Source organism: Propithecus coquereli, unplaced genomic scaffold (genome assembly GCF_000956105.1).
Source record: "Propithecus coquereli isolate 6110/MARCELLA unplaced genomic scaffold, Pcoq_1.0 Scaffold38, whole genome shotgun sequence".
In the NCBI taxonomy this organism is placed as follows: domain Eukaryota; kingdom Metazoa; phylum Chordata; class Mammalia; order Primates; family Indriidae; genus Propithecus; species Propithecus coquereli.
In genome coordinates, this window is record NW_012149507.1 from 9,158,532 (window position 1) to 9,170,270 (window position 11,739).

The window sequence follows — 11,739 nt, forward strand, 5'->3', positions numbered from 1 at the left end:
GGCATCAATCTTTGTTGCCATAAACTGCTGTTGAGTGTGCGCCACAGTTAATCTGAAAACCTCCTAGAAAATAAAGATTTACGAAACCCCATCAATCCCTAATTTGCTATAAATAATTGCATGCTGTTGCGGGCTGTCAAAATCCATCTCTGCTGAAGGCCCTTCAGAACGGGGAAAGGTCAAGCTGGAAACCGAGGGAGAAGCTGCGGGGAGCATTTCTGCTGTGTCCTCACTGGGAAGGCAGCTTCCTGAAGGTCCCATTAAATACCGACTTGGCTGTAACTAGCCCCGCCCGAGTCCCTGCTGATTCTAATTAAATTAGCTCCATTGACATCTCCGCGGTCCCAGGCGTGCAGGCAGGGAGGGGAGTGCACCTGCAGCGGGGTTGGGCCTTCCCTCACCCTTCCCCAGTCTTTGTGCTGCCAGCCGATAGCGCGGGGCACAGAGGGTCTTCATTCTCCATTCTAATGGAAAATAAATGTGTGTCTGGCAGAGAAAGTCTTCTGCACGTAAAGGCATTCGCCCAAAGCAACAGTAAGTCATCCCAATGAGTGGGAAAGAAGGGTGAGGTCACTAGTGTTCGGGCCATTATCAGGCGTGGGGTGTTTAAGAGAAGGGCCCCTCTGAGTAGCAAAAAGTGTCCACGATGAGACCCTGAGAAGGCTGGAGATGAGTGAAGGCTGGGCTCCATCAGACAAGGGTGCTCGCAGCCCTTCCGAAGGCTCAGGGACAAGTTCCACTCAGCCTTTGTCTACGGAAGTAACTCCGGCCCACTGTCTGCACCCTTAGTTTCCCACATAAGCCCTGCAGGTGTTCCTGCACCTCCTGTGCTCTGGTGTCAGACTGAAATGCTCTATGTGGGTGCATGCATGCACCCCCCCATGCACACATGTGCACACATTTGTTCCACGTGCACGTGAGGCCAGCCTGTTCCCATGGCCGTTGGGGGTCTCTGTCCAATTCCTCCTGGAGCCAACCCTGGCCATCTGGTGGGGAGCCTGTCTAGGTCCTGGCTCCTGAGGCCAGACCGTGCTTCAAGGAATTCTCCCTATGCCTCACCTGAACGCGGTATTCTGTCCTGTGTGGCTCTGGGAAGGCATGCGTGTGGGAAGCCTGTCCTGACATGCACACACCCCTCAGACCTCCTGCCACAGGCTGCTCTCCTCCAGGTGTTGCACACCTGGTCTGGCCTGGATGCTGCATCCCCAGCCTTCCTCCTACCTGGCTCAGGGATCCCCTTTGCAGAGAACATCTGGATTTAACTCCTTGAATCCTGACACTTGCACAGAACATCATGAGTCGGCCCAAACTCCCTGGGCTTGTGTTAGATCCCCAGGGCTCTTTTCTCTCCAGAAGCAGCCGGCTCTTTTGCTTTCACTGGTTTTTCCTTTCTAGTATCTCCTCCCACCCTCAGCCTGTCCTGGCGTGGCCCCCACTTGTCACCCCCTACCCAACATATGTCCAGTGTGTTCTGTAGCAAGATCAAGGCTGTTTATCTCATCAGCCACACAGAACCTTTATGGACCCTGATTTTTTTTCAACCATTATACGGTACCTGCTTCTGGCTCCTGCTGTTCTGCCCATGCCATGAGTGTGTAGGGCAGGACCCCTCCCTCCGGGATAAGGCTGAGTGTGAGTTAGAATGCAGCACTGTCACTCAGCCAGTGGCCCTGGGCTGGCCCTTTGATATCCTGAAACCCCACGGATGTCCCGGGAGACTGGGCAGGTGCCTTCAAGACGGCCACGTGTGCTGTGCTGCTGTTTTCCAACTGCCCCTCAACTCCCTTTGTCAGAGTAGTTTGAACTTGTTCCCAGAGGGAATCACTGTGGATCTTTGAGTTGGGGACCAACGTGATGGAAAGGGTGTTTTGTGGGATTAGCTGGGCAGCAGCGGGCAGGGTAGGCTGGAGGACCTGCAGGGATGAATTCCTGGCTGCTGTTAAGTCCTGGTGACAGGTCTCTGTCTGCTCTGAACACAGAGCTAACCTCTCACCTTGGTTTTCCAGGATTTGGCAAGTCTAATGAGAACCCTTGAGACAAAAGTAAACTCAGGCAAGCCAAGTGCCTTTTGTATTCTCTGTAAACATTTAGAGAGTCACTTTCTTGACCCGCTTATAAAAATGTAGAAACAGATTTTATTTGAACAAGCTGATTGACAACTTTTAGTATTTTGATTTTAATTTGATTTTTGCCTGATTCATCAGCTGGAAACTTTAAAACATAGCCAAATTCAAAATCAGTTTTGTAGCATTTTTGTGTTTTTTTTTTTTTAAATAAAAAAATCTAACCATCCTTCCTTTTCTTAAAGATAATCCTATTTTCCTTCCTTTGCAAGGAAGACCCCAGGGACCGCCCTGGGGATTTTGAATTGCTTCAGTCTGTGTTCTGGGTTTTGATCTGGCTTTAGGCGTGTTATGTGTTAGCTGGGGCTGGAAGAGGAGGTTTTCCTTGCATGAAGCAAGCCAGCTGTGTGCCCCTTGCTTGGGGCCATGGCAGGCATCGGGCTGACTGGTCCAGATTGGATGTTCTGCATGTCTCCCCAGCCTGGTGACCTCACCCTGCCAGTGTGCCACTGTAATGTCAGAGTCCAGGCTCTCCTCTGGGATTTCTTCTACCATTTAACAAGCAGCCCTTGCCAGGTGAGCGAGTCAGGGCCATGCTTACTTTCATCAGCACGTTTGCTGCTGCACAAAGCTTTAGATCCAAAACTAAGCACATACGTAATGAATGTGTCCTCAGGCTGAAGCTAAGGCCATTTTGCTTTAAGACTATGTCTCTTCTATTAAGAGGTGACAGCTGACTTTCTTTCTTCATCTGTGAACGCATATGTATTGGTGCAAAACAGTTTGCTTTTTGGATGAGCACAGTCTGATTTGACTTCTGCTAAAGGAATATCTGGAATCTTGGCTTTACACTTTGCCAACTCATGAACAATGTTATTGTAATGTATTTGCTGACCGGGGAGCAAACTAATGGTGCTGTGGCCTTTGACAAGTTAAAGCTGTGTTAGAGAAGTGAAGCAAATAACAGTGGGGTGTTAGAGGTGCATTTTACTCTAAGAGAGCCTAGTATTTGAAAACCAGCATTTTCACAAAAGATACGTAAATGATAGCATAATTCTTAGGTTTATATTAGGTCATTAAATGTGAAATGTCCAATTTCAAATCAGAAGTTTAGCTTATATCTCAAGTTTAGCTTAATCAAAGTGTGCGCCTAAACTATCATCACAGTTTTGCCATCTTAATAGAAGCTTGTTTATGCCAGCAGCAAAGAAGCCTGGAGAGCTAATGGTGATGAAATCGTGAAAGGCATTTTCTACAGCTTGTTGAGAATTGAGTATTTTTCCTTGCAAGAAGTGGTCCAAAGCCTGGAAGGAAGTGTTAGTCAGTTGGTGCAAGGTCTGGTGAATACGGTGGATGACAGACAGTTTCCACGTTCAGCCTCTGTAGTTTGAGCAGCATTGTTTTTTGCGACATGTAGTCTTGCAGGAGGATTGGCCTGTCTCTATTGACCAATCTCAGCTGTTTAATCATAAGCATCCTCATCATTTCATCCAGTTGGTTGCAGTGGACATTCGCTGTAATCGATTGACCAGGTTTCATGAAGCTGTTATGGATAATATCAGTGCTGGACCACCAAACAGACACCATTAGTGTTTTTGGATGAATATTCGGTTTTGGACTGTTTCAGCACTTCATCTTTATCCAACCATTGTGCTGAATGCTCGCAGTTGTCAGAAAGAATCCATTTTTCATCACACGTAAAAAAATACGGTGTAGAAATGGTTTGCCTTTATGTTGTGACAGCAAAGAAAGGCAAGCTTCCAGACGATTTCTCTTCTGATGCTCATTTAATTCAACGGTTCCCATCTATCGAGCTTCTTTAGCTTGCCCATTTGTTTGAAATGGTCCAATATTGTTGGAAGAGTAACATCAAACCTTGCTGCTAATTCACGCACAGGCTGAGTTGGATTCGCTTCCACTACAGCTTTCAGCTCATCATTATCCACCTTGGTCTCAGGTCACCCACATGGCTCACTTTCTAGATTACAATCACCAGAATGGAACTTCTCAAACCATCGCTGTACTGTGATATGGAGATATAAGAACCAGGGGATGGAGGCTTTGCCCAAAAAGTGTGAGATCTCATAACATTTTACAAAGGGATTTTCTAGCTGCCAAAAAGACAGCTCTGCTTTCTAGGCGCCGTGCCCCAAGCCTTTTCTTGCTGGGTCCTGGTTGGGCACCTTGAAGCTTTGAGACTTTAAGTCAACAACAGAAGCCAAGAGATGTCCTCACCGAGAGTGTGAGGTTGGAGTGAGACTTCTCGCTGTCCCCAGCCCCTTCCCTGTAACCTTGTCCTGAGGCATTGGGAAGCTTTGTGAGGATGAGTTCTAGGCTCTGTTGACCAGACTGGGAACTCATGTATTAAATAGATCAGGCCCACTAATAATCGTGTGGAAAAGCATCAAGTGCAAGGTCAGGAGCTCTTTGGGAAAAGTCCAGGAATACACCCGCCTGGTGAAGGCGTTCTTTGGTGCATTCAGCAGCTGTGATTGAGCACCTGCTGTTGGCTAAGCATGGCCCCTCCCCAGAGACACACAGGAGGGGGCGGCATGGGCCTCACCGGCGCAGCTCACTGTCTGGGCTGGTTCAGTTCTGTTTGAGGAACGGACTTTGGTCATTGGCAGAAAGACATAAGTACCAATGCAAATAAATTACAAGCTTGCGGATGTCTTGTGACTATATTAAGGTGTTATTTTTATGATAGGGTTTTTTGGTCATAATAACTGAACAGGTGTGAAGTAGTCATGACCTCAGCTTCCCCCATCACCTTATAATTGAGGTATCCTTGACGCCATCTCTTCCTCCACTCCTGTGAAGGGGTAACTGTGCCATTTGGTGGCCCAACTTGTAGCCAGGAAGGGGGATTCTTGCTTAGGGAACAGTAGAGCCATATAGGAAATTCTTTTTTGTGAGTAGAGAGGCAGTTGGCCTAGGTGTCTGCCTGTCCCTTCCTGCTCTCAGAGATCATGTTTTGCTCCCAGAGAACACAGAACTAGTGCTTTGTATGTAGGTAACGTGGATATATTACATACATCACCCACCTGTTTGTACTTGCAAATCTTTGGTCTTTCTCCAGCCTAATTAACCCCCTTGCCCTTTGCTTGTTAAACCTTAGAAGATGCTCGTTCAAGGGTAAAAGAGACAATTTATTATTTAGGGGTTGGTTATGATCATTTCATTCCCAGGTTTGCTGACACAGGAGAGTAAGGTGAGTAAATGGAGTGTGTCAGGAGTCGATTCTCAGCCACTTTTGGCCTGTGTGGGACATGGGAGATGGCTGTTCAATGAGACTCAACTGTCCCACTCACTGGAATTCCCTGGGAGCTTTTAAAAGCCCCTTACGCAGACACACCCAGACCAGTAAGTCAGAGTCTTGGGAGGTAGGTCCAGGCTTCAGTGATTTCTAGTGCTCCCCGAGGGAGTCCGCTGTGCAGCCAGGATTGAGAGCACGGAACTAACCTAATGTCCACGTGGTACACTGCTCCTAACTCTCAGGCCAAAGCTTTCCCCTGCAGTGCCCATGACTTACGTTGTCCTTTGGGTTGGGCTACTGCCCCAGGTGACTCCATAAGGAATCGGCCTTGACCAGCTTGTCCCACTGGACCCCAAGATGGCCCTGATGCAGCCTCGCTAGTCAGCAGGGACAGCAACAACCCTCCCCCCGCCACCGCCCCGCCATTCCTGGCACTCTGCTTCCCAGACTAAGAAGAATTGGGACCTCTTCCAAAAGAGCTGATGAGGGTGCCCTGACCATGCACAGCTCTCATCCTGCCCCTCACTCTCCTAGGGTCCTCCAAGTTGCTGCTGACCAGGACAACGACAGGAGCATTAGCAAGGAGGGCCTTTCAGTACGGTCAGGCCTCTGGGCCCGCTTCCACCTGGTCAGTTAGCTTGGATGATTGACCACTGTTCCTGCCCTGGAAATAAGTCCAGTGACCCCTTGGTGCTTAAAAGACACTCTAGAAATGCTGGCCCTGGGTCCTGTCTCTCCTAGTCTTTGTGACCCCAGCCACACATTTTTCTGTGTGATTTTTTTCCTCCCTTTCTTTCCCCAATGACCTTTCCTTAAGCTTTCAGTGTAAGTGGACTTACTATAACAGTACCACTGTGACCAGCCCTGGGGCCCAGGAACATACAGTGGCTTGCACCTACAGATGAGGTGTTATTCCTTAATCATAAAGGGATTAATTTGGTCCAAGTAGGTATGTCCAAATGTGTGATCATATATCATGGATTATGACTTCCTTGCTCAGAGTCGGGCATTCAAAGGATATTGTTGTAAAATGAGTCCGGGTGCTTTTGGGAAGCTGACTTAAGCATGAACATTAAATGTGAACCACATCGGCCTCAAAAGTGTGGCCAGTGTGGAAGATCCTGACTTGTCATTATCAGATGAGTCGGGGGCCCTGAGCGTATGCTCTGTCTGAAGACTAGACAGACACTTCCATTGGATGATGTCAGTGCATAATGCTTTGCTTTGAGCCCTGCCAGTCTCTTACTGAATGTCTGCTTGGTTAGGAAAGTAACATGCTATTTTGGTCCAAGGCTAAGTATTCTTTGTCAGCCATTAAAATACGCAAAGACCTCTGCTTGTTAACTGTGCCCATGATGAGGAGTTTGCATAGTAATGGGCTTAGTTTAGGAGGCAAATTGCAGGGTGAAAAGTGGCTGGTTAAGATTGGCCTCCTGCCCTCAGCCTTCTCGGCCAGTGCAGCCCCCTGGGGACAGAGGGGAGGGGGTGTTACTGCATACCTTGGAAGGATCTAGCAAGGTGGTGGGGGCAGAGAGGAGCACCACTGAGTTACACTACCAGTTCACAGGGCAATCTGGAGGCAACAGCCAGGTCCTGTCTTCACCTCGGGGTAGGACGATTTCTTTACAGTGACTACTGGTGGTCTCTTTCCAAGCTCTGTGTCTGCATCTCAGAGAACATACTAGTTGGTTCCATTCACAAAGAAGGAAAGTACATCTGCTGAATTTAGAGAAACAGGTGGGCATTTGGGCTTTGGATTATTTTCCCTTCAAGGAATCTGGACTTTTAAGTGCCCCTGTGCACACACACAAGTGTGTGTGTGTCTGTCTGAGTTCAGACTGCTTAACAAAGTAATAAACCAGGTGACTTATGAACAATAGAAGTTTATTTTTTCACAGTTCTGGAGGCTAGAAGTCTGAGATCTGGATGTCAGCATGGGCGGGATCTGGTGAGGGCCCCCCCGGGTTACATACTACCGACTTCTTGTGTCCTCACGTGACAGAGCTGGAGAGCTCTCTGGGGCCCCTTTGACCTGGGCACTAATCCATTCGTGAGGGCTCCATCCTCATGACAAAATCACTTCCCAAAGACTCTACCTCCTAATGCCATCACAGTGGGGTTAGGATCTGAACACAGGAAGTTTGGGAGGACACAGACATTTAGTCTGCAGTAACGCGTGCGCGCGTGTGTGTGTGTGTGTGTGTGTGTGAGTGTGAGAGAATCTGCGCCTGTTCGACTCAGGAGGAGAATTATCAGATATGCTGGCTTTTAAAAAAAACAAATCCTATAACTGTATAGAAAGATATATTCTATTTTGGTTATTTTCCAAATAAGCACCTCTTTTCCAGTATGGGAAGAACTGGGTGCAGCTTTTAGAGAGGGGAGTTGTCAGGATGTGTGCTTTTGCGGGTGGGCCTGCTTTTCTGGGGTGAACACCCTGGGCTGAGCGAACGTTGGGCGAGAGTCTGTCGGTCCCGGGCTGCCCGGCAGGGCCTTGTGTTCACCGTGGGATTCAACTGGAGTGTTCTCCACACTGCAGCCCCCAACAGCACGGGGGGCGGCGGGAGGATTGTGAATGGGATTCCTCAGTGGTTGCCATCCTGTGAATTCCCATTGGCCTCTGAGGCCTTGAGGACAGGAGTGGAGCCTGGTTCACCTGTGGTCCCCAGCAGGCTGGGCTCGCAGTCGGGTGGGTTGAGCAGGTGGGCGAGGGTGTGTTGAGAGGATGAACCTGCCTGGACCTTGCTGGGGCCTGGGCTGTATCTGTGCTGCCAGGAGCCCACCCCAAGCTGCCCTAGGACCTCCTTAGGCTAACCAGAGAAGGGCAGCTGGCAGTCCTTCACCGGCACAGTGAAGCGTCAGTTACCTGGTTTGCAGAGTGAACAAAATGTCCAGTGCATGTTTGCTGATCACCTGGAAATTCTGTTCTGCAAAGGAAAGCACACAGCGTGACAGAACGTGCTGAGCTTTCCAGAATCTGAAACCTACACATTTCCTTCTGCCTGTGGATATAAGTTATCTCTAATGACAGCTTAGGTGTGCACACTTAAATTAGTCTTTCATTTTGGATTTAAAAACTCAGAACATTCTCCAGAGATAAGCAGAGTAAATATTTTAATCACTACCTCTTGGCTGCGGGGAGACCTGGGCATTAAGTGGGGATGGTGCAAAGAGGCCCGGGGACACCAATATTTTAGGAGATGGTGCTTCCCGGTGCCCCTCGTTATGTATACGTGCAGGTAGTTATGCTTGGGGAGGTGTGGGTGTGAGCCCACCACCCACTTGCTGGCTTTCCTAGGAGTCACTGGGATTTCAGAGGGGCTGTGCCTCACCTGACAGCGTCAGTGCTTCGTAGCCACTTCTTGTCACAGGAGTCTTGGCAAGCTGAGTCCACAGAGTTACGGGGCTGCACAGGGAAGGCCTGTTAACTAATGACCTGGACACCTATAACATCAATTTCCCACCCCCTTAGGTCCCCTCTGCACCATTCTCAGGTACAACCAACGTCTCCCTCACAGCTCCTGCTGACTTTTGGAAATCTGGCAATATTATGGAAACGGAAATTCGTTTTTAGTCAACTGAAGGTGAAACCAGAGTCCTGTGGCAGGTTCATTGTATTGTGAAGAGGCAAATGTTGGAGAACTGCTTGGTTCACACACATTGAGGAATGAGGATCTGAGAGAATTAGACCAGTTTACAGTTGGAGAAGAGAAAAGGAGGAGGAGGATTTTTGGAGACTGGATCTTGCTCTTTTGCCCAAGGTGGAGTGCAGTGGTGTCGTCATAGCTCACTGCAGCCTCCAACTCCTGGGCTCAAGGAGCCTTCTGCCTTGGCCTCCTGAGTAGCTGGAACTATAGGTGCACATCACCACACTCAGCTGATTTCTTTATTTTGTAGAAATGGGGTCTCTGTTGCCCAGGCTGATCTCAAACTCCTGGTGTCAAGCAATCCTCCTGCCTCAGCCTCCCAGAGTGCTGGGATAACAGATAATAGCCACCGTGCAGGCACTGAGGAGTATTTTTTAAAGGATTCAAATATCAAAAGATTAAGAAAGGGTCTTGGAAAATTGATGGAGCCTTGGAATAGTTTGCAAAAACAACTTTCTGATTGTCTTATTAAAGTAAAACATGAAGCAAGAGGTATCAGGGTTGTTGGTCAGAACAAATACACAAAATGTTTAAAAACCAAACAGTTGTTTTATTCTTCTGTAGAATAAATTAGAACGTTATAATTGCATGTTCTTAACCTAAATTTTGTCAAATGTAATTTTAAAAAGGCTTATGTTTATATTTTCAGTCCACCATCCCCCTTTTTTTAAAGGTAAAGACCCACAGTCAAACTTTCCTATCCACCCTCCTCCACCAAATCATTTACTATGAAATGATGGTCCTTATTCAAGTGGACTTATTTTTAAGTTGCCACCACCCCACCCTGCTCCCTGTACCTGATATTCTTAGTTAACTAGGACCTGTTCTTATTTCAGCCTGGCAAAAGAAACTGGTAGATTGAGGAGGTGTTAGCAGGTGGTTTGCAATTCTTTAGCAGGCCAGAAGAGGTAATGTTTTGCATAATCATGCCACATATTTATTCTTACCGGTCTCTGAGAAACTCTCCCCAAGGAATAATTTCGTCCTATTTCTAGTTGCTCTTGAAATCATGACTGTCCAGAGACTATAACTTTTTCATCGCATCCTAGTGATTTTGAAGTTTTATTTAATAGGGTTTTAAAATTTAATATTTATCAGTTACCCGGTTCAGAGCACTGATATTTGAATACTTAACAGTATGCTTTAGAAAAACCACACACAGTGCCCAAGTTATAGTGTATATTACAGGACGTATCTTGTTTTTTTTTAAATTATTTTTATTTTTTTTGGTCTTTGGGGAAAATCGTAGCATGAAAAGGGCCATTTTCCTAATCACCACAAAGAGGCCTTCTACCCGGGGAGAATGTTCAGAATTCAGCCAGGCAAGATGGGCCTGGTGTTCACTGTACAGGGTGTGGATAGGGCATCCTCTTAGAGACAGCTTTTGTCTGATCTTTTTTTTTTTAATGAACTTCATTTTTGGGGGACAGTTTGATATTTACAGAAATGTCTGGTCAGTTTTACAATACAGTTTTAAGTCCTAGAATTTTTTTCCCTCTCTCTGCAGACGGCGCCTCATCTCCCAGAGATCTTCCTTGGAGACCCTGGAAGATATTGAGGAGAATGCCCCTCTCCGGAGGTAAGTTCTCAATGTTTCAGTTCATGCATATGTGAATGGCTTGTGGTATAAAATGATAGCCAAAGATTTTTTTTTTTAAGTCCTTGATGTATAGAATAAATTTTAAAATGACCGTCTGAATCCCAGGAACTATGGAACATACTTCTAGTTTGGAACCCCACCCCTGAGGAGCATCAGAACTAGAAAACAATCGAATCTCAATTGTGTATTAGAGCAGCCCCTGTTTCGTGTGAATTTGGGTGCTTTTCTGCATGTGGTTTCCTTTTCATTTTGAAAGCTCTGCTACTCAATGAAAGAAGAGCCCAGCATTGTCCTGGCCCTTCCCACAGGTGCAGTTACGTAGTAGTTGTGGTCCTGGACTTCAATCTTCAGCAGGAGGGACACCAGAGCTCCTTAGGAGGGGCCCAGATGTCACCCCCTCACTAGTTGTTGGGGAAGCCCAATTAGGATAGTGTGAGTGCTCCCTTGGGTCTGAAAGTGCTCCGTTTCTCTCTTGGCATTAGAAAAGTGCTCGCGGGCATCTTTTTGGCTGACAGCAGTTGCTGAGCTGTGCTGTGCCTGTGCTTGGCAGGTTCCTTTCCTGCAGTCCAGCCATGGCATCCAGCCAGGCCCTCCTCGTGGAGGAGAAAGCGCTCAAGTACTGCCTCTGCTTTCATCCTCCCTGCTCGGTCCTCCCTGCAGCCCCGAGCGGGGTGGGGCTACGGTGGGGACCCTGCCCTGCAGAAGGATCTAGGAAGATGGACACAGGGTCTTCACAGGAATGGCAAGGGAGGAGGCAGCAGGGAGGATCAAGGTAGGATGTGAGCACCCAGGGACCAGCAGGGGAACCCGCATCTGCACCCCACGTGCCTTGTCACCTGACCAGGATGGGGGAGTCCCTGGCTCCTCCCTTTGAGCCTGGGAGGTCACTGCTGTGAAGCGGGGAGCCTTGCCCTGGAGCCCGCACCTGTCGTGTCCACAGCACGGACAGGCCTGGGCTCCGAGCAAAAGTGTCTGGCATCTGTGAATCTCATCTCTGATGTCATCCCAAAGACAAAGTCAGGGCCAAACAGTCTGATCTCCACTTTTAAAGTCTTTTTTAAAATGTGGGTAACCTGCTCACGCCTGTAATCCCAGCACTCTGGGAGGCCGAGGCGGGTGGATCGCTCAAGGTCAGGAGTTCGAGACCAGCCTGAGCAAGACCGAGACCCCGTC

The 11,739-nt window shown here is 48.0% G+C and overlaps 1 protein-coding gene across 1 annotated transcript in view; it reads left to right on the plus strand.

Moving 5' to 3' along the window:
* CABLES1 (Cdk5 and Abl enzyme substrate 1) overlaps positions 1 to 11,739 on the plus strand; it is a 103,390-nt gene that overhangs the window by 32,167 nt on the left and 59,484 nt on the right. The window contains exon 2 of the mRNA XM_012652090.1: positions 10,474 to 10,545. Coding sequence (XP_012507544.1) covers positions 10,474 to 10,545 — 72 coding nt within the window. The remainder of the gene's footprint in view (positions 1 to 10,473; positions 10,546 to 11,739) is intronic.